General features: G+C 41.6%; 1 protein-coding gene across 5 annotated transcripts in view; it reads right to left on the bottom strand.

Moving 5' to 3' along the window:
* Positions 1-11540: 11540 nt before the first annotated feature.
* LOC143331630 (fibronectin type III domain-containing protein 5b) overlaps positions 11541-23788 on the bottom strand; it is a 35189-nt gene continuing 22941 nt past the window's right edge. For 3 of the 5 annotated variants that reach the window (XM_076748709.1, XM_076748710.1, XM_076748708.1), the window contains 4 exons: positions 23202-23400; positions 16712-16801; positions 16374-16564; positions 11541-15998 (listed from right to left, as the gene is read on the bottom strand). In XM_076748709.1, the coding sequence (XP_076604824.1) occupies positions 16425-16564; positions 16712-16801; positions 23202-23385 (414 nt within the window). In that variant the 5' untranslated portion in view covers positions 23386-23400 and the 3' untranslated portion in view covers positions 11541-15998; positions 16374-16424. The remainder of the gene's footprint in view (positions 15999-16373; positions 16565-16711; positions 16802-23201; positions 23401-23788) is intronic. The other 2 variants (XM_076748707.1, XM_076748706.1) reach the window with 2 other exon arrangements.

Raw genomic sequence — 23788 nt, 5'->3', positions numbered from 1 at the left:
GGTCAGGAGCTCCCAGGTCTAATTTCCTCATGTCCCAGCCTGCACTCAGCTTGTCAATGTCTGAGCAAACCTTGCGTCTCTAGCTGTTTAGTGTGATGGACATTTGGATACTGAGCCATGTGACAGAATCAGAGGCTGAAAAAGCAGCTCCAAGCCTCGTCACCCTCTGTGCTTATTCCTAAATATCATCACTGGGAATGTCCATTTGGACATAAAGATGTTTTTAATAATTTTCCAAATTGGGATCAATAAAGAAACAGTCTAAGTCTAGAGAATGAAAGGTAGACTGTGGTTAACAGTTGAAGAGATCTTAAAATAACTCAGAATGTTCACATGTAGCATTTCCCTTATGAAAAAGAAGTATACTTCAAGTACATTTTATTAAGTATACTTACGTAAAGCTTAGCAAGTAAGTATACTTTATGCAGCAAGTATACAAATATCAATGTACTGGTAGTATACTTCTAAGTGTACTTTTTCAATACTTCTTGGGACTAAATTGGAACAATTTTAGTTTATTAAAAGTATACTTTAAATTTAACCTTGAGTACACAAATAGTTTACCTTTAAGTTTTATTTTGTACTGCAAATATACCACATTAGATATACTCTAAGTTTACTAGTTATATACTTCTAGCACACTTTTTAGTTTCTAAAAGTATAAAAGGTGCACGCACCTTACCAACTGAGCTATAGGGGCACCCCCACTTTTAAGTGTACTTCAAGTCTACACACACAGTCAGTAAGCTACTAGTTTAATAGTTTTTATACTGCAAGCATACTTTAAGTGAAGTTAACGTCATACTTAAAGTTTACTATTTCTATATTATTTTCACACTTTAAAACATACTACTAGATTACTATTTAGGTATACTTAATATGTAATGGCTCATAATAGCAGCCAGTATGTATCAAGTCTGTCACAATACTGAGACCTTAAGAAATGTCGAAGGAAGGAAATCTGATGTGTGAGTACTGGTTTGGTAAACAACTTCCCTGAAGCTCTTTGTTTTTGAGTCTTTTGAGTCTTTTACTACTGGGAGCAGCAGTGAGACTAGTGTGTGGTATGAGTAATAGTAGTAGTGACATTAATAATCAGACGCAAAAAAAAAAAAAAAGACGCCCACCCACACACATACACTGACACACACACACACACACACACATACACAAGACATTCAAAAGAAACGCACAAAGAAGCAGGAAACCAGCTGAGACTGGAATAGCATTCTGTCAACACAGGAGTCATGTGAGTTCGGCTGTGCTTTTGTACACATCTGTGGGTGTCCGCGTAAGGTTAGTTGTTAATAAGCAAACAGCAATGCCACTTAAGCTAAATGTACACAATGTATGTATATGTAGCCCATGTGTTCATTTGATAATTATATTTCACCAAAAAACACCTAGTTCCCGTTTTGTTAATGTTTTGCTATTAAATGACTATTTTCTGTAAATAATTCATATTAGGGAGCTTTTATATTGATATTGGTGTTTTATTTTGCGGTCCGGATCTTCTGTTGTGACGTCATTTCCTATGTATAAGCGGTACTTTCCTCAGTCACGAGATGCGCTCTTGAGGAGAGGTATGCATGAGAGAAATCAGAGCTTGTGAAGTGCTGCACTGATATTACTGTGTTTTACACAGATGCGCTTTTGAGGAGAGAATTAAAAAATCCTTCTGGCTGCAAGACATCTGTGGTCCCACCTCCTTCCTTCACTTTGCATTTAAACACAACGCAGAGAGTATAGCAGTATGGCGTGTCAGGCCAGACCGGCTACATATACATAGTGACTTATATGAAGACATATTCTCTAACTTATCTAAAATTAACTAAGTTAGCTAACACCAGCTACTTGTTGCGGCACTAATGCTAATAGCTAACATTAGCTCATGCTTACAGCGACTGACGTATGACATTAAAACCCAAGAAAAATACCTTTTTAGCTAAACACACAGCCCAGTACATTTATTGGAAAATTGTGCATCATATCATATTCATTTACTCTAAGACCACCTGAAAAAAAGTCCTTTAAAGTGTAGTTTAAATGAAAATGTAACGTTTTAAAAAAGCTAAGTTTACCAAGACAAGCCCAAATGTCTTAAGACATCCACCTGTATCAGGTGTCAGGAGTCTGTTGTCTGTTCCAGTCAGCTGGACAGACAGCATGAGAAGCAACAGTGTGAGCCTTCTGTCACCAAACATGATTGAGAATCAAGAGGTCTACTTGAGACATGAGAGAACATCAGTAAAACAGTCTTTTATAGGAACTTTATATAAAAAGACTAGAATATGTGGAATATAGTTGGATGAAATCGTGATCAAATTGTCAGACTTGACTCTAATAATAAGTACAGTGAACTAGTATTAGTGCGTTTACTGGTATTTCATCATTTGTGTTGTCTCAGTTTTGTTACTGGAGAGCAGAAAGTTTTCATCACTCCCTCCAACATCATTATGTTCAGTAGACCATCAGTGTCAATACAAATGTGTTTAACATGGAAATTCTGAGCTCATGTGCAGATCCATCATTCTCATAACACAAGTAGTAATCAAAAGGTCCCGACAAAGAAGACCAGTTCGCTCATTGTGGACTTGTGGAATCAACAGTTTTGTGTCCCATAACGAGGCGTGCCATAAGCTGGAAATCGTTGTTTTCTAGGGTAAGATCAAATGTCGCCATCTCCTGGTTTTTCAGGGTAATAGACTCTGTGCACAAGCCTCGTGACGTACTTCCGATTCCGCCTGAAATCGGCAAACCAGTTTCCGGTTTACTTCCCTCTCCAGTCAAAACAGCGCTAAAATAAATACAAGGAATGAAAAATGAATCAACATCCACGAAAGAAGACGAAGTATAATGTGAGAGGGACTTTTAAGTTCCAGAAGACGGTGGGTGGCTCTAATGAGCACTGTTGTGTGCTACTTTGTGCCAGCTCAAGTCGCTATAACAGCGAGCTTAGCTTCCACTGCTTCCCGAAGGACACCGAACTTCGTGCACAGTGGCTGCAGAAAATATGCAGGACGGGATTTTCGGTAACTCAGCATACGAAGGTATGCAGCCGACATTTCGAAAATGCCCAAATTCGAAATACCCCCAAAGGTAGACGGGTTTTAGCAGCAAACGCAGTGCCAACACTGTTTGAATGGAACAGTTACACAGCAACCAAGACAAGAGCCGGTGTTTGGGATCGCCGCCCTCGACTGACATCAAGCCCAGAAACATCACCTGTGCCCTGATCTTTGTCTGACACTGAAATGGACATAAAGTCAACACAGTTAGCACAACAAGTAACAGTAAAGAACATACGAAGCAAACACAAAACTAAAAAATTAGCACGTCACATCTTGTGAAGTTCATTGTGTTAGTAACAGTAACAGTAAAGTAACAACAAGTAACAGTAAAGAACATACGTTGCTAACGTCAGCTAGTCATCACAATGAACTTCACAAGATGCCTGCAAAATCTGTCAAAGATATCTATCAACGATGTTCATCGTATCGTGGATGCCCACTCCCCTGCTCCGAAGAGCAAACGGGAAAAAGGGTTTCGTCTCTACATCTCTAGTTACGTTCACCAGTACGAGGATAAGTGATTTATTGGTGACGTTAGCTGACTAGCTGACGTTAGCAACGTGCTAATTTTTTAGTTTTGTGTTTGCTTCGTATGTTCTTTACTGTTACTTGTTGTGCTAACTGTGTTGACTTTATGTCCATTTCAGTGTCAGACAAAGATCAGGGCACAGGTGATGTTTCTGGGCTTGATGTCAGTCGAGGGCGGCGATCCCAAACACCGGCTCTTGTCTTGGTTGCTGTGTAACTGTTCCATTCAAACAGTGTTGGCACTGCGTTTGCTGCTAAAACCCGTCTCCCTTTGGGGGTATTTCGAATTTGGGCATTTTCGAAATGTCGGCTGCATACCTTCGTATGCTGAGTTACCGAAAATCCCGTCCTGCATATTTTCTGCAGCCACTGTGCACGAAGTTCGGTGTCCTTCGGGAAGCAGTGGAAGCTAAGCTCGCTGTTACAGCGACTTGAGCTGGCACAAAGTGGCACACAACAGTGCTCATTAGAGCCACCCACCGTCTTCTGGAACTTAAAAGTCCCTCTCACATTATACTTCGTCTTCTTTCGTGGATGTTGATTCATTTTTCATTCCTTGTATTTATTTTAGCGCTGTTTTGACTGGAGAGGGAAGTAAACCGGAAACTGGTTTGCCGATTTCAGGCGGAATCGGAAGTACGTCACGAGGCTTGTGCACAGAGCCTATTCACAGATCTCTCTCCAAACAGTTTACACTGTTTCTACTAGAGCCGATTAGCCTAAAAAACTTTTCTCAGCTTTGCAAAGCCTGCAGTGCCATCTGCTGGCAGTAGGTGTGATAGGCCTCTGAAGGGCACGTTGACCATGGTGAGGAAAAAGCTAATATGGTGAGCTCGTGTTTTCTGTTCTCTGGAGTTTTAATCAGTTTTCAAATGGATTAAAATACAGGTTTTTTAGTTTAAGACCTTTTATTGTTAACACACCTCAAAGCCTTTGATTGAATGGTCACAAAGAGATAGACAGGCCCTCATTGTCATTCAGCAGTTCAGTGATCCAAGTGCATCCAGAGTTTCTCTGCAACAGAACCTGATGCAATCCTCCACTGTGTCCACATCCTCATACTCATCAGCTTTCAGTGCCATGTCGCTGAGCCAAAACTACGTGTTTACACCTAGGTCTAATATATAACATCTGTGTTTTCATGTTTAAATTGTAAAGTGAGCAACAGATCCATTTCTGTCACATTTGACTATTGTTGCTTTTTTTCATCATGACTTGAAATTGATTGCATTCTTAGTTTATGTTTGTGTCGTTAGTTTGCATGCATGTTGGACAAGTTGTGATGAGGTACATCTGTTTGTTTTTCTTTTTTTTCTTTTTTTTTCTTTTTTTACGTTATGTAGAACAACAACAATGCAGCACAAACAAGACAAAAGTTTGAACCCCCCAACTTACCGTCGTAGACGTTCTTGTACCAAGCGCGTGCGTGGCTGACAGACGGAAGCGTACGTCAGATGATGAGCGGCAGGTGTTTTTTTTTTTCTTTTTTGTTAAGTTCGCAGCTTCATGAAAGCAGGTAGGTTTGTTTTAGTGCTGTTACATTTTGATAGAGCACTAATTCTACGTTCAGTTGGATGGCAATGCCATGGCATTCACTTCACAAGGTAACTAGCCACCTAACGTTACGATTTACCTTTGAAAGTGAGTTGTGACATCAACGAAGTTAGCTAGCTAATATTAGCTTAAGTCTGAAGTGAGTATTGCTGCTAGCTAACTTTAGCGTTGATGCCCGCGGAGTATTTACCGTTGCTTAGCCAAATGTCGGACACTTTCATTGTTATCAAGCTGGTTAGTTATTGTAACTTGCAAATTTCACGAACGCTAATTGCAAGTTAAGTTTTCACATAAGGGAGCAAAGCAAAAGTTTCGGCTAACGTTAGCAACGAACTTCCAACTTAATGTTACATTGAGCTAATTAATTTAGCTAGCAGCACGTTGTCAAATTTAATTTCTGAAACTTTTAGCTTTGTTCCAAAAAAATAACAAGGTTTTCGTAAATTTCAGGGAACAGTACACACTGCGTGTAATGCAACCGTTAACGTGTATCACTCAATACAAAGTTATGCTGATAATGACCAATAGTTTAAAACATAAAACATTAACATTATATTTTTCAGGCTCCCGCCATTTCAAGTGTTTGTTTTGTTTTTTATTTTATTTTTTTTATTTTTAATCAAATAGAACCCATCTGTGGCTTTGAGTAAAGCTTGTGCAATCTGAGTTTGTGAAGATAAACCAACCAGTATAGCAAGTACTTCTTATTAGTGAGGCCTGAACATGCATTGAAAAAGGACAATAACAAGGCCAAAACATGATGATGACACTAGAACCAAAAGTGACCATGTTTTCTTTTGAGTGAGAACATTGTGACAACAGTTTTCATCCGAGCATGTCATCTGAAAGCTTTTTTATTTTTGTTTTAGGAAACAGCAAGAGACCTTCTCTGTTGTCAGTAGCTGATATGGTGTGAGACTGTTTGTGTTCTCTGTATCAGACATTAGGCTTTACATAAGGAGTGCCTACACCATGTGAGAGGGGGTGGCCATTGCACAAACAGTTAGTGTGAGTAAGACTAAAAGTCACCTTTTTGGACTGGTGGGTTCAATTGTTCAGGGGAAAATTGTTGAATCTTATGGAGGCTCAAATGAACAGAAAAATCTTTGCTTTTCTTGAAATAACTGATTATGTAAGGAAGCCCCACTTGTAATTATTATTTTAAGGTCATCTCAAGATCTTAAGAAGTAAATTTTTTCACCTTCTTAAGACTGCAAAGCTTGTTTTCTTTCGATAACAGGTTTGCTATCTCAAGAAAAACAAGGCTGATTATCACGCTAAAATGGATCACAACCGATGAAGACATGAAAGTTTTATTTCCTTGGAGATGTCTGATAAAGATTCAAGATGTAAGTTACGATGCCACAATAATTCAGAAAGCTAATCAATAATGAGTACTCCTTGATCTGACATTTTAATCTTAAATCAGTAGCTACAGATGTCAAGATGCCATCTATGTATGCTAGAGTTGATCACCTGATCCCTGGTAAACAAGAAAACAAAGCAAATTTTCTCAAGATATCAAAATAATGAATGCATAAGTAACTGCAAGCACAACCATTCTTTTTCAGTAGATGAACTACTAATAAAATAAAAACATTTAACTCTAAACTCTTTCAAACACTTAATTTTAGATCCAATCAGTGTAATATTTTTATTTTGCCATTTGTTAAATGATAATCTTACTGAAGGTAGTTAACTCATCTGATCTGATGTGTTTTTGTTTTTAACAGACATGGATGAAAAAACCCACGCAAAGAGCAAGGTTTTCAGTAGACTCAAGCCAGCCAAATGTGAGCACTTGAAACCTCTTTCTGTGTATTCAAGGATGATCGCTGGTGACCAAAAGGATGGTCTGCATCGCTTTAGTTATCCATTTGTGAATTTTAAAGTTGAGATAATGAACAATTGTGAGAGAAAAAGGAAACCAGATGATTCATGTCTTGATGATGGTTATGGGACTCCGTCGAAAAGGACGTTTAATCTAAAGGCTTTGTCCCCAGACCTTGGCTTCATGGACTACTCCAGCCCTTCTGCAAGACAGGACTCGGTGTCCCCATATGCCATCTCTAAGCCTGCATTGTTCAATGAGACGCAAGCTATTAGGAGCGAAATAAAACAAACTATGACCTCTCAGCTGCAGTCGGAACATGTGGAATGTGTCTTCTCAGGAGATTCAGGGGGCAGTAAAGGGACTGTACCACACAGTCTGGAGTATGAGGAGGTCCTCTTCAATGTTGCACCCGACTTTGACTGTGATGTTGGCAACATCTTGTGCCTCAGTCCTGATAATGTAGAGAGCTGCAAAAGTCCAAGTGGCAACACTGTTCAAAATACGGCACTTTTAATTCCCGCTGTGGCACACAGGCAAGAATTGAAAAGGGGAGATGGGCAAGTGGAGGAAGAACAAGAGGAGCTGAAGAAAGAAATGGATCTGAATGTTAAAGATGTAGAGGAGGATAAGGGTTATTTCTCCATGTCGTATATAAAGGGTCTTAAGACAGGGAAGGACCCCTCTCAGTCAGGATACCCTCAACTGCCCCCAGCTACCTCTAGCCCCCTGCTTAGGAGAGGTGAGGTTGAAGCGCTAGAGGATGATTGTCATCCTGAAAGTTCATCTGAACCAAGATGTCATGAACAAGCAGCACTGGCTGGACAGCACATTTCCTTTAAAATTAGGGATTTGTGTCCTATTGTAAGTGGCCCACTGTTGGAGTCCAGAAACTCTCCCATCGAGTCTTTAGAAGGAGATGTTGAAGAGGTGTGGTCTATTGGTCTCCCCATATTTCAGTCTTCTATGTGTCACAATGTTACTGTGATTTTGAATGCTAGTAGTGAGCAGAGTAGACAGGTGTCCGATGAGGTGCAGGGGGGTATGATGGACTCTGTCCTTGAGTGTCAGGCAACACTTGGCGGAGAGGAAGCCACTTTGGACACCAGTTATGAAACTACATTACCTCCCCAAGTGCAGGTAAGCTGTGACGTGGTGTGGTCCTGCATGCAGTCTATCTTATTTTGTACAGTATACAGTGTGCACACTGCATGTTCACACACACAGCCTCTGTGCTTTTTCAAGGTGAAGTCAGTTGTAGTGGTTCCCAGGCAGCAACCTTCCTGCAGTAAGCCAACAGCACCTCCTCTGCCAAAGCGGAATGCTAAGCCAACCAAGCCAAGCCCAAAGGAGAACAGAGCTTCCCAGCCTGCCGAGTGTGTCGGCAGTGCCAGCAGTCACAGGTACTGTAGTGGTCTCTATCACCTCTAGGCGGAGCAGTATGACCATATAAAACACTGTGGAGGTTCTTACTGTGGCTTAGTGGATGTGAAGGCAACTGTATCTATGTTTTCATTTAGCCTCATATTTTTACCTGTCAGCCCCTCTATGTTATCAGTGTCGATAGACCCATATTTATGTATGATTCAGCTTTCACTGAATTTGCTGTTTGATGCATGAGATGTCTTGTATGGCTCAATGTGGCTTGCACTGGGGCTGCAACAAACAATTATCAGCATTATTTATCTGCCAGTTATTTTCATGATTAATTGTTTGGTCTTAAATTACCAGAAAATTGTGAAAAATCCTGATTAGAATTTCCCAGAGCTCAAAGTGACGTCTTCAAAATTGCGTCAGTGACAGAGAAAAGCTAGAACCAGCAGAAGTTTGCCAGTTTTGCTTGAAAAATGACTCAAATATCAATATAGTTAGCAAATCATTTTTTTTCTGATCAACTAATCGATTAATAGTTGCAGCTCTAGCTTGTAGACAGATACTGTCTTTTTTCAGGCCAGTGAGCTTATGCAGGGAGAGGGAAGTGGACTTGGAGCAGAAAAAACAGGCGTATCTCCGTTTGGTCTCCAGACACCTAAATGAGAATCCACAAGCAGATCGAGGTATGACCCTGACCTTTACCAGAAGCACCAGACAACCTAGACTGTCTGTGAAAATCATACATTTTTATTTTTAAATCTTGGTTTCAAAAAATACATTTGTGTGTCCAGAAGATGTCACAACTGAGCTGTGGAACCTGATGGACCATGTTGCTGACCAGACACCAGGCACTAGTGGGATGCAGTGGCAGCATCCATCTGACCTCACCCGCAGGTATGTCATCCTCACTGGGTTACTTTATAGCGATGAAGAGGAGTGGATTTGAAATAGTCCTGAGGCAGACCTGTTTCAACCAACAATAACATATGTGGCTCCGGATTTGGGCTTACTTTCAGGAACTACCAAAGACAATTTGGAAACATGATACCAACAATGACCCTCCATGAATGGCAGGCCAAGAACTCTACAACATGCAAGCGTTTTGCCAAGGTCCCAAAAATTTTTCAAAGGAGTCAGTATCCCTAAATTGGGAGATGCAGTTGACCCCTAACGAATTCAACATGCTGGAAAATGTAATGTTTGAGGTACAAAGGGGGTCTCATATCAATTTCTGGGCTGTTTTTCGTCAGTAGAATTTCTAGTTTGACAGTTGTTGTTTGAGTGTTTTTGTTTCAACTTTGCATGTCCCTGTATCTGGAAAATTAATGCATGTTTTAAGAGTTTTGGTGTTCTGAAAATTATACTAACAAGCGCTTAAGGGCTTCAACCACTTTAAATGCCTTAGCATTTTACTGTATTGAAACTGCTTGTTTTAATGTGCATTTAAATACATTTTGTACTTTCGATGTTTGAAATTTTGTACTTCTTGTTGTTGTGAGTGCAAAGATATTCAAGATTCATGTTTACTTAATGCATAATTAAAATAATCTAGGCCTGTGCTGACACGTTTCTTGTTGGTGTGAAGATTTCTTGGCTCTTGGCCTGTGACAGCCTCCCTTTTTGTAGCAGCTAGCTGAATTAAACATCTAAACTTGAACACAGTTAGCAGGCCTGTTGGAGTGAAGTGTTCCCGTTACATTGCGTGTCCCTGTACCTCTGGAGATTTATGTAAACCGTCATCCCTGGACATTTAAATCAAGATGGAAGAAACAAATAATGGATTGCTTCCTACTTGTGACTACGGTTAACACAGCTTTAAATTTTTGATGTGTTCTGAGTAAGTTTTGTGTCAGCTGGAAGTGATAGTTTATTAAGGTCGGTTCATCCACATCATTCACACATTTTTCAACCATACCTTACGTTGCAATGGGGGAAATGAGTACATGAGTAATCTTCTGGCTAATCTGAATTATCTAGAGACTTGCAGACATTTAACTACTATTATTGTTCCTTTGGAATAAAAAATGTGAAACCTGTTCACAGCGAGGTCTGTGAATTATCCTTAGCAACCCAGAAATCCAGCGTTTCAGTTTTTTGTGTGAAGTGACCCTTTAATTGTAGAACAGCAGTGAGCACTGTGTACTCTCAGCTGCTTGGAGGATTCTCTGTGCAGTGGTCTCATTTGAACCATATAACACTAAGAAAGGTGCTACATATGCTGATTGGAGGACTTGGTCCCTGGAGTTAGAGCAGGGCAGTGTGGGGACAAGACACTGCTGCTGATGAGGCACTCGTAATAAATCCTATGTTAATATTTGGTGAATAATACTGCATTTTTGTTAGCTTTTTTCTGAGTCTACTTCACAGTACATGAGTGCTGTGCACAGGTACAGGCTTAGAGAAGTGAGCCCAGGGAGCCGGAATACATAGAACGTATCAGCATGGGTCCCATCCGCTGAATAATTCAGGCTGTTAAAGTAATCTTGTCTGTACAGCCTGTCCCTGTCCAGCCATCCAGAAGGCAGAGGTGTGTGGGTGTCAGTGAAGGCCTCGTGACACATGCTGTGCAGACTGCAGGGCACGTGTGCAGCCTGAGCACCTCTACGTTTTCCAACAATGTTGGACGCGAGCGGGATCTCAGCAGTGGGGAAGCTGCTCGTGTTTCCCTGACAGGTCTCACAGGTCTTCTGCGGCTGTGTGTGTGTGTATGTACTATGTGCATGTCAGCTACAAAATCCCAGCACCTTTTCTGCAGCTCAGCCAAGCAGTCAAGCCAATGATTGCTCTTGTATTGATGCATAGACAAATAAACATATCTGATGTGGGACTTAAATTAGATCCAAGTGATGTTTTGCTATTTCAGACTCATTGATTTCTAAGGCATTGCATATTCAGGCACGTTTTCTTACACAAGGTGCTGACTCAACAGTAAATGTAGTTGCCTGAATCCATGTTGTTGGGTGAATGTTTCAGGAGGGTTTGTCAGGCAAAGCTTCTTTCCTCCCCAGTAACAGTAAGAGGTTGAATTGTAGGTCTTTTTTATTATTATTTTTGAAGCAGAAAACTGTTTTCTTTGAGAAACTACTTCACTGTCACTTGTCCAGACAGCTGTAGACATATTTTTTGTTTTGAATGTTACCAATTAGTGTTCCCAATTAAGATCAAACACAGACCTCTTTGGAAAATATTAGATATTTTTATTTTATTTTAGCATACACAAGTAAGCATACACCATATACTTCATAACTGAAGTTGTGTAACCTTGTGCATAATAGTTAAACCATGCTAGCCCTCATTAAGCAATGACTGCTGTACACTTCATACAATGAATATAAACATGATAGCACTAATAAAGCAGTCGATTTTTCTAAACCATGCTTCTTTGTGGATCTCATTCCTGTATTTCAAGAACCCATAATGAAATCGTCAGCTTCTCTATAATATCACAATGATGCTTTCCAGTTTCCAGGCATGTTTGTAGTCTCATACAAAATACACATTTTGTAAGTTGTTTTGAAAAATCTGGTGTCTCTACTGCCCTGTTGTCGCAAAATAGTCCTTTGCTGCGACGAAGCATACAGTGTTTTTCAGGTATTCTATCATACAAACGGCAGCATGAGAAAAACCCTTAGGCCTCTCACACTGAAAGTCCTCAGTTGTTAAGACTGGTTTGCCACCACAGGGCTGAAGTGGAATGTTGAGTCCGTACAGTCGTCACCATTAGTTGAGCGTGATAAAGGAAAAAGACTTTTCATCCGTGGTTGACAGTTGAACCTGTTCTAAAAGGAAGCCCCAATAGTTGCTGGATGACCTTACAGCTAGAAACAACTTGAAACCAAACGATCACTTTCTTCTTCTTTAGCGGTCGTAATGGTTAGGTCCATGTATGACTGACTTCAATCCTCACTGCACTGCACCACCAGGTGTGACTGATGTGGCCTCTAATTAGATACGCAGATGTCTTCCACTAATTCACCCAACATGCATGAAGTTGTTTAATATGGTCAAGCCATCTTCCATGTAAAATCAAACAGCTATTTATCATCAAACTGAGGCTGCTGAATTATCATTATCTCTTGCTCAGACACATTACTTACGTGCAGACCCTTAAATGAGTAGTTTGACATTTTGGGAAATGCGCTTACTTGCTTTTATGCCAAGAGTCGAATGAGAAGATCATTATTACTCATGCACACTACGTGGCTGGAGCCAGTAGCTGGTTAGCATAGCGGTAGCTTAGCATAAAGACTGGATACAGTGGAAAAGCTAGTCTGGCTCTGTCCAAAGGTAACAAAATTCCTGTTTCCAGGCTTCATGCTGAGCTATCCTAACTATTTGCTGTCTGTTGCTTCGTATTTATTGTACAGATGTGAGAGTGGTTTTGATCTTCTCCTCTAACTCTGCAAGACAGCAAACTTTTTTTCCCAAAATGTCAAACTACTCCTTTAACAGTAAAGCAGATGTTTGCAGCAGCTCTATGTTTAAAGGAGCAGTGTGTAAGATTTAGTGGCGACAAATCACCTCCCTACTCCCTTTCCAAGTGTGTAAGAGAACCTGCTCCCTCTGTAGCTATAAAGGGCTCATTGTAAGATAACAAAAACGCTACACTGATTAAGTCCTAATTATGAATGTTATATTAAATTGCTGCTATATTCTGCCCATAGATCCCCCCTAAATTTTACACACTGGACTTTTAAATCAGTAACATGAATACAGTACGCACAGTGCTAAAATATGAGACTGCGCCATAATTTGGAGTTTGACACACTCAGTTTAGAATGAACTATATTCAGTGGAACCTCTTATGTTGCTAGTTGGGAGTTTTACTCGTTTAAGCAACCAAAGAAGAGGCACATAAATGAAAAGTGAATGCCTCCAGGGAATCCTGTTGAGAAATATATTGTTGACAAAGTTAAGACAAGGCCCTAGTTCAAAGAAATCTTCCAGGGAGGCAGTCATCATTATCCATTACCGTGAGGATGGATGTGTATTGATTGGAGAGTCGGCTACGCTGCAGTGTTCCTGTGGAAAAATGGATTCAACCTTTGCCCACAGAAGTTTTCGGTGAACTGCTGATCACCATTTCGATGCTTCACTAAGTTTGTCCTGGCAGCAGCTTAAACGTCTGAGTTAATCAGTCAGAGGGGCCTCTGCCTTTCCCCACTCTGTGACTTTACTTTAAAGCCGCTCTAGCCTCTGACATGAATCAGTGCTTATTGGACGAGCACAGGCTTGAGCTTTTCCACTCTCATTAGGAGTGGAAGGAGAGGGAGAAAGCGAGTGATAGAAGCCTGCCATTGCATTAGTCATCAGTCTACCCACTCTGCTCAAGCGTAGCCTTCACTGCCCCCTCTTCTCTCAATCACGTTTGTTTGAGTTGACAATAAATGACGAGCCAGAGTATCACAGACTGAGATGAGTCCATGCAGAACAAGAGGCGCTGATGTGTTTATCGCTCTGCATGTCAGTACAGATTTCAAGCAGCTGAATGGCTGTCAGCCATTATGTTTGGATGACTGTTTCAAATATTTTTTTTCATCATTTTCCTCATAAAAAAAAGTCTTTTCTCGTTTTACATGAACAGCACAATGATATGATGCATAATAGAAATACAGAATAGTACAAGAGTGTTATGAAAACGCTTATTAATGAAAGCAGTGGATTAACATAAGAATCACCTTTTTCCTCTTTTACATTAAAGTCTATACATTTCCCACATTAGTACTGTCATATTTCAGTAAATGCTCTTTAAACTGACACCACCAAACAAGAATGAAATCTTAAATGTATTTACACATTAAATGCCTCCGCTTGCTCTACATGTCACCCATCTGTCGTGCTTCCCTTTACGTTGCACACACATTTACATGTGAAAGCGAATGGATGCGACACACACGTGACATACGGGGCTTTCCGTCTTATTAGATAAATCATAAGATTATTTTTAAGGCAGCGCAACTGAGTTTGAATCAGCCCTCAAATACACCGTTTGCCTTCTTAAAAACGAGTTCCCTTACACTATGCAGTGCACACTACCATGTGCTGATCCCTTATTGTTTTTATCCTCTTCAGCATGGAGTTTTAACGCAAATGTTGACTTCGATTTGTGAAAAAGTCTTGATAGAAGCCCTTCTGTTCAGGAGGCCATAAGGATGTCTCAGGGTTGAAGGCCGGGCTCATATTTTTTTTTTTCCACACTCTTCATCAGAATGTCTTTATAACAGCGCTGAAAGACTTTTGTCTGAAAGTTCAGGAGAATTATCACCTGCAAATCAGGCTCAGGATTAATTCCCTCATATTCGAAGTGCAGTTCATTCATCTGTCTGAACATTGCATGCTGGGAGGTGGAGTTTTGGACAAAGAGGCTGCACAGTTTGAGTCCTTGCCTCCGTGCTTCTCCTAAGGCTGTTATTGCTGCTGTCAGGGATCTCTTCAGTGTCATCCACAGAGTCCAGCCCCTTTTTAAAGTTCATTAATCAGACAAATGCACTCCATTATGGCAGATCCTTTTTCCTCTGCTGAACGCTCTGAAATCCATCAAAGAGAAAGACACAAGGAAATACTAAAGGGCTCATCCTGGATGTGGAATGTAACATTTCAGAAATCTATAATAAAAGCATCAAAGAAGTTGGAGGAGAAAAGCGAAAGTGAGCAAAATGATACCAAACCGGGCCTGTTTATGGACTTTACTGTATTTATGTGTTCAGACCAGAGATGCCTTTCAATATGAGTGAATGAGTATTCTGACACGACTGGGTGATTCAGCTCTGGTGGTGAGCCGAGTGATCCCTCTAAAGCTGCTCTGGCGTCATCACAGCACGTCTAAGAAATGGCTCCTAAATTAGCCAGGTGGGGGGGGGGGACGAGTTCGCCAGAATGAAAACATTTCCCACAGGACGGCAAAGACTTTCTGCCGGAGGGGGGATCTGGAGAAAAAAACAAAAAGGATGCCAGAAAAATAGGAGTGTTCTGGTGGCACCTTGTTAAAAGTCAAAGAAGTCAAAGTACAGTGACACACTTCATCTAATCTACAGCGCTCACCTTAAAAAGCGTAGAAAACAGATGTGAAGAAAGGAAGGTGGAGGAGATGATGTTAAAATACAGGGGACGATTCTGACAAAGTGGATGCATCTCAGTACCACCCAGGAAGGGGAAACACCCCGGTTTGTGGTCGTTAATGACGCATTGAAAGAAGAGGTGACACAGAGAATGAAAAGGTCTCTGGCTCTGCTCCTCGGCTTTGGTCCCTGGAGTTGTTTATCTGCAGACTCTCCACTGCCGGAGCCATTTGGCCCTAATCTCTGCTGCCTCATGGTACAGTAGATATTGAGCACGGTGCAGCCGCTGAACTCTCGCCACAGTCACTCCGCTGCCGACTCTGCTCTCGGACCAGCACCGGCCGGGACGTGCCTGATCCCCGGAGTCCTGCAGCTTCAGCTCCAGGCCCCGCGCCAAAGAAGAGTAAGTGCTGCCGAGGGTCGCAGAGTCCCGGCCTCATCCTGACAAGCAGATGGGCTTAAAAAGGTTGCCCGCTTGTGAGAACACAAAGTCTTTTGGATAAAGAGAAGACGTCCTGGCAGTCACACCTCAATGATGTTGACAGATGGCATCCTATTGTTGTTGTTGTTGTTCTTGGGAAACTGTGGGAGGAAAGAGGAAGATGGCAGGTATGAGAAGACTGGAGGACCCACAGGAATCATACAATAAACCTCTTCAATGAGCGTGAGGATGCCTCTGCACTCGGATGTTTTATTGATGTTCATAGCAAGAGAGTGAACGGAAGAAAGATTTGTTTTGACTTTTGTTTTCTGCACCGGTTTGAACACAGGGAATGGATATGGTATGGGGCTCTGTGCACGCAGCAAAAAGCAGCTCATCAGAAGCCATGACTTGTGTGTTTGCTGTTTGATGTTGAAGCAGTGTTTAGCCGAAGCCTGAAGCTGACATTCACATGACACAATGATTTTGCATGAAGTGTCAGTGGAAGAAGTCTAGAAGTGGCCAGGACCATTCACCTGCCCGGCGCCGCTGAGGGGGAGGCACCCAGGGGGAGGAGGGGGGGTGGGTTATACCTTACTGCGCAACAGCCCACCGGTCGGATGCTCAGGAGTGCTGCACTCGGAGGAGTTTTTGGCTTTGTCCTTGTTGTTGTTGGGCTCGTTGTCTTTGATTATGTCGTACTGGCGGCAGAAGAGAGCGATCACACCTGGAAGGAGAGGCAGAGTGTATTCATGATCAGCCCACTGTGCTTATCCTCTGAACACATACGAACGCACCTCTTTGGTAACAGCAGGGGTTTCTGTTATTCGGACAGAAAGATTGATCCTGGTTCAGTAAACGTGTTTGTCCTCACCTGCCCACATGATGAGCACCACCACGATGATGATGAGCTCCCCTGCCCTCAGCTGGGTGGTCTGGCCCACTTCCTCCATCGTCACTTCGTCTAAAGGAGCCAAAGGGCGACATGTTTATCTGACTGTTACTGGAGGTGGATTAGGATTGACCAAGAATGTCAAATTCTGGATTATGATTGAAAAACAGTGGAGAAATGAACAGAGGAAACTGCAGCCATGTCAGAGTTGTCCATCATCTCAATGTCTCAGATGGCCTTTGATGACCTAAAATTTAGATAACTTTCCTTTTACACTCTAAAGTTTTAGCATCATCGTTTTTCTGTAAAATCAGTGTTTTCACTGAGTCTAATGACTGACACTTCAAGCACGCTGAGCTTGGAGGCAAATAAGTCAGCACTGGTGTGTTTCTGCAGTACAGCGCTCTTGAAAGTTGCCAGGTTGCTCGAGCACGGAGGGAGCACACGGATCCTGTGCGGCTTTGCATCAAGCACCTCCTCAGAGGTGACACGCCTGACAGGTCACGATGTCGTGATCACAGAAGAGATATGGATTTTGAATAACTTCACAATTTGAGACACGGCTGATATCACATTCAGACATCGAAGGGTAAACAGCTTCTGAGATCCATTTCTTCCTCCATGGTAATAAAGGGAGAGTGTGGTAATAATCTGGGGAGGAGGGGGGGAGGTACTGCTTTTGAGCGAGCTGACGGTATTTTAACTTTCTATCACCACAAATTTAGATTTTATTTCAGCCTTCCCTCGTGAGAGTAACAAAAAAGATCAAATAGTTATTATGGCTTTATTGTGCAGAGAGAGAAAGTAAAAGGCCTGCACTCAAAACCTCACTTAAGTAAAAGTAGGCAAGTATTATCAGCAAAAAGTACTCATTGTGCAGTGAAACAGTGTCTGTCAGTGTTTTGTTATTGTATTACTGCTGCATTAATGTGTATGTTGCACTTTACTGCTGCAGATGTTTACACTTTTGCTAGTTTTAACTGTTTTATATACTGCTGGGTAGTTTAAACTACAGCGATGCATCCTATTCTATAAGATCATCCAACATGTTTGTGGTGTCACTGTCCTGTGAGAACCATGTATCTGTAAAAACAGCCGTTTCCAGCTTTGTGATGATGCGTTTTTCAGCTAATCCAAGAGGGCTTTTAAAGTCTTTATTAAGCTTAAGAAGTAGGAGAGGTTTCTCAACCCATCAAGAAACATTTATCCCTTCAGTTGATCAGAAAAATTCCAAATCATATAATGATGCCATATAATGATTATTTACATAAATATAGAACAAATTAAATGAGATGTCACCATCTTCAAATCTTTGAGATGACATGTGGAGACTTTTGAGATATTGGAGGAAGAGTGTGGCATTGTATTTTTAAGGGGAGGGTCCAAAGAAAATATGAATTATAATTATCAATAACTATTATTTCATTAATATTATTTAGATATATAAGATGAAAGATTCATTATGTCATGGCTGGCATATCTGAATGTTTATGGGGCTACCCAAAGAGCTTCTTATGGTCGTAATTGGATCAATTCTGTAACATTTTACTCCTTTCAGCTGCTGCTTCTGCTGGAGTCTTGAGAATGACCAGCCAACGTGGAGAGTTCACTTCTGTCTCTCTGTATCTCCACATATAGGTCTTACAGTCACTGACAAGATATTCTTTTCTCCCTCTTCGCCTTCCAAGTTGTCAGTGCAGGCTGTTGTCGAGCACCAGCAGACTTGATTCGACTGTACTGCTCGGCCATTTCATCCATACTCTTTTATTTCAGACAGCTGCAGTTCAAGGTCTATATTCACACTCCGGAAATCTTAAACTCGCTCACACAGTTTTTGAGGGTCTTATTCCCTGAATGTTCTCTGAATTGAGTGCTTTTACTCATTCGGATCTCAGTCTATTTTTGTTCACCCATAACGAAAACTGGCACTTGTCAGCTGGTCTCCTGTCGTCACTGTGTCTTAAATTACAGTAACAGCAGGGAACCGTAGCACAGGTGCTGATAAGGACCTTGGCTGCAGCAGGAAAAGAAGTGATGATTTTCAACAGACCGACTCCATACGGGCAGGCATGTTAAACCACGTTAACGCAGGCAGGCATGAGCAGAAATAGAGATGTGTTCTGTGTGATCACTAATAGGCTTGATTCTGCGAGTGTGTGCTGGAGTCAAAGGATCACAGCGAGGCAGAACATGAAGAGAATAGTTAAGGCTTCTTCTAGGCCTCCGGGGATTCTGTGTATTAGAGGGTGATGGAGAGAAAAAGTTAACCACAACAGACAGGATCAACTCACACAATTAAACTCCATCATCATCTTTGAAGCCGTATGACCGTCAGGAGAAATATCAAAGAGAGAAGCGAGCGGTTTAGGCTTGTTTGCACATGCAGCAGTCTGCCTGCAGATGCCTGCAGGTTTCTACTGAACGGAGAAACAACCCGTGGTAACTTTTTCTTGCACCGCTGAGTGCTGTGGATGTCAGAAGCTTGATCTAAAGTTCACCGCAGCGTAGAGAGCACTTCTGTCCTCTTATTCGATGCAGTGGGTGACATTTGGAGGGCCCAGTGTGGCAGGAACCCCACGCTCCAGTAGCTTTTAGCAACAAGCAATTCTGCTGATCGATTGGCCTCTGTTGCCCAGTTTTAACTAATCAAAGCACAACAGCCCAGAGCGGCTGACACTGTTGCCAGCCGGCCTCACTGGGGCTAACTGGTCAGCTGGAATACCTCTGATGCACATTGACCATTCGCTCGGCGAGGTTCTGGGTTTTATGAATTCACAGCTTTAAAGTTTGTGCCAGTTTAGTGCGTACAGAAGCAGACATTTAAACACAGCAGTCTTTTGGGGTTCTCAAGGGGGTTTCGTGATGACTGCACCACAGTACACAGAGACCAAAACCTATGTTCAGCAACCGTACGCAGGGACGGGATGGCTGCAGAGGAGGAGAGCAGCTGAGTCCTTCCACCTCAGGATCCTTTAGAATTTTTGGAGTTTTCTTTTAATCTGGATATTTTTTTTTCCTGTTCTTTTACATTTTTGAGCCTAAAAATGCTAAAATTTAAGGAGAAAAATAGTAGCATTTTGCATATGTATGTGTATGCATGTGTTACTTTGAACTGCAAAATGGAAACAGCACCTCAGGTCCCCATATTTCCTGAATACTTAATAATAAAAGCCGGTACTTAAGTATATTTGTCCTCCACTCCACCTCAGAGGTAACTATTACTACATTTGTCTGACAGCTAGTCACTCGTTACTTTTCAGATTACAATTTTAATACCCTTCCTGTCCAGTGAAAACCATGTATCGCCACATTTGATGATTTTGAAATTGAATTTTACTGATAAACTGAACGATTGAATGTTTCTTTATGGGCTGAGAAAAAAATCTCTCCTTTCTTAAGATAAATAAACTGAAAATAGCAGCAGTAAACTGTAACATACACATTAATTCAGTGTATTAATGCAAAAACATCACATACAATAGTAAAACACTGAATGAATGAATACTTTTACTTTTGATACTTTAGCTAGATTTTGGTGAGAGAATTTGATACTAAAACATGTAACTTTTTCTACCACTTCTGAGGACATAACCATTTTATTTGTCCTGTGGGATGGAGCAGAGCTGAGGGATGCTGTTTTACAGTGTTTTACCGTAGCTCCGTTTTCACATACACATCAAACTCCTACGTGTTGGTTTTGAGAATTTTTTGTTGGGCCAGAGAGAGAAAGTTCTCCGTTTATCAGATCTGAGTCTTTTTGCTACAATATCGAAGTTTACAATTCTGGTTTTGTGACAGCATTAGTTTGCAGCACTTTTTAATTTTCCATGTTTGTGTCCAGTAATTTGTGCGGAGAGAGTGGAGACATACTGTACACTTGTGCCGGAACACACTGTCTGTTGCTCACTGGCTGGATTTCTGCATCCTTTGGGACTTTTCTCCTCTCTGTCAGTCACGCTCGGTTCCTCCCTCCTCTCTTTCTGTGTCTCCCTTCTGTTTTGTGCACAGGTTGTACTTTTTATTTTTTTTTATCTCTCTCGCTTCCTTTGATCTCCTGAAGCTTAAACCCATTGTGGAAGAGGAAATTAGAACAAACACGGAATAATCCAGCATTTCGGGCTCATCCTTTCCACTGAGATCAGCAATGATACAGCAGAACAGAAGGGCTGAGCAGTTGAGCGAGGATGGTGAAAAGCTCTCTTTTCTTCTCAGGACGTTCGCCTGTCATATCGAGACAATGGACTAACAGCTGTACTGAGACTCACTCTCCCACGCGCTCTACTCTGTGCAATTATCTGCAGTAAAAGACAAACTTTTTTCTCTCTTTTTGCCTCATTTTGTGTGTCAGTCCTTTAACCACAAAGCACATCTCCCACTGTTTGGGTTCGCTGCCCCTTTGACAAAATGTAAGCTCTGAAAAGATTTATCAGCTCAACACAACTTTTTTATCACCTCAGTTTACGCTGATGTGTTACTATTTACGTTGGTTCTGTTGGTTTGCAAAATGATGAGCGGGTAATGTCACACTGAATCATTGTTTTAATCTCTTAAGAAGGTCTCACATAGTGGAGAAGTAAAAATGATGCAAATCCAACAAAATAAAGCCCTGCAGCATAAAAGCCCAACATATCCTGGTGGATTTAAACCAACGACTGTCTTGCCCTCATGGAAAATGAACTGACATTCATTTTGACACTGCGCTGGATCCTGAATCCTAACTGACACTGATTTTTTACCGCATTACAAAGTGTTGACTTGGAGAACATCTGCTCATCTGTCATCAAAAGGTTTCACTGTTTCAACGTATAAACTAATTAAACAGACATCCTTGAGCAAGCAGTGCAAATGAGACTCAGAAAGTGTGTTATTGTGCTAAACTGTGAAGTTGTTGAGTGCGAGTGAAGGATGATGAATCACAGACCTGCCCGCTGTGGAGATTTGCTTTGTGGATTGTGTGCATGGTGGAGGAGCGGGGAAATCTTTATTTTTCTGTGTGTGTGTGTGTGTGTGTGTGTGTGTGTGTGTGTGCAGAGCCTGTCAATTTGTGTGAATCTTACATTTTTGAGTTTTTTGAGTGAGCTGAGGCAGAGAGCTGCTTCCTCTAACAGCCCTCCAAATAAAACAAGTAAACAAACATTCATCGAGGCGTCTCCTGCATTCGCCTCAACAACCTGATTTAAAAAGCTGAAACGTTGTCCTCTGGAACATCACAATGAACTACTCATTTTTAAGGAAACAATTCACCATTTTGGTATTTGCTTTCTTGCTTTCTTTCTTAAACAAATAAGATACAACTTGTTAATTAGTGAGCTTTAAAGGTGCTAACAGGTTTCCTGCAGAAACAGTTAGGCTAGCTGTTTCCATATGTTTCCAGTCTTTATGCTAAGCTAAGTTAGCTGGCTGCTGGCAGTAGCTTCATGTTTAGCGTACAGACATGAGAGTGGTTTCAATCTTCTCATCTGACTCTTGCCATGAATGTAAATGTCAAACGTTCCTTTATGGAGTGTATGACTTTCCTGCTGTCACTATATCCCTCATAAAAAATTAATTAACACTCTCCATAAAACTATATCTGTGTCTTTTTGCTTTCCTGAGTGTGTTATGTTTGTGGTTATGAGGCACCTCTGTTTATTTCTGTGCACTGTTCATCAGTTGGAGCCACTGTTCTGACTTCAGAGCTTTTGAAAACAGCAGGAGAGAGAACTGTATCTGCAACCTCAAGGAAACAAGCACATGCATCTACAGAAAAGGAGGAATCCTGAAAAAAGAAAGCACTTGTTTATATCTGGAGTCTGTGCAGTTATTGATTTCTGTAAATTCTTCCCCTTGCATAAACAACACATAGCCAACACTTCCTGTACTAATTAGGCCTCAGTGGTGAGAACAGCATGTCTTCAGTGCTCGACAATATTTGTATTTATACTGTACATGTTTCTGCCAGCCCACTCACCACCATAACAGAATTTCAGACTCCTTCTGGCTCCACAGCCTGGGGAGTATTGATGTATAAAGGCAGCTCACATGAGAGATGAGAGTAAATGAGAGGAAGAATAGATGGAGCAAGGTTTCAGCCAAAAGCACATTGATTCGCCACCCTGCACAGCTCTGACTACCTCTTCCCTTTGTCTGATAAATGCCTCTCTTCATTTTGGTCTACTGTGCAGTTGTGTTGGGTGCATGCTGGGTGAGGCCTGTTGAGGCACTTCCATGCACAATGAAGCATGTAACCCCCCCCAACACACACACACACACACACACACACACACGTTTTATTACCGAGTTGTGGTCAGCAGGGGTGAGCTTTAGAAGCACTCTGTTGTGAAATTTCATTTCACGCCTTGTGTGTCTATTGATTTTTATTGGTCTTTAGACAAAATCAGTCAAGATATTGTCAAAAGGCCAAGTTCTCTGTTCTAACAGAGTTAGTGTTCGTATTTACATGTCTGTGTTTTTTCTCTTTGTGCCACTTCACCTTTACTCTTAGAGGCCTGAGTCTCGGCCTCCTTCGGCGTTCGGAAGCGCAGGGGTTCGCTCAGTGGGCTCGTCCCGGACATGCTGATGGACTGGACATGCACAATGTAGTCTGTCTCCTCCTCCAAGTCCCATAGTGCACAGGAGCGTGTGGTGGTGTTGACTTCCTGGATGAATCGCAGCATGCGCACGTCTTTCTTCTGTTGAAGTAGGACATGGGAGAGAATGTGAACATTGATTATAGCAGGAAGAGAGATGTTTTATGTTCTGTCGTCATACTCTCCAGCAGTGGTGTACACTGTAGAGGGTTATGGTTAGGCTGAGAATGACAATTTAGCAAACTGGAGGGGTGACCGGGTCACTCAGTGGAGAATTTATGGGCACTTGTTATACAGTGAGATTTAGGAGTTAGAAGGTGAATTTCTTTTTACCTCTGAGCAGAGCCGGCTAGCTGCTCCTTTTGGTCTTTACACTACGTTAAGTTAATTGTCTCCTGGCTGCAGCTTCATGTTTAAGATACAAGAGCAGCATCGATCTTCTCTCTTCTCTGCGAGACAGCAAATCAGCATATGTTCCCAAGTATCAAAC

Source organism: Chaetodon auriga, chromosome 14 (assembly GCF_051107435.1).
Source record: "Chaetodon auriga isolate fChaAug3 chromosome 14, fChaAug3.hap1, whole genome shotgun sequence".
Classification (NCBI taxonomy): Eukaryota; Metazoa; Chordata; class Actinopteri; order Chaetodontiformes; family Chaetodontidae; genus Chaetodon; species Chaetodon auriga.
This window is presented reverse-complemented; position numbering and strand designations above follow the sequence as displayed.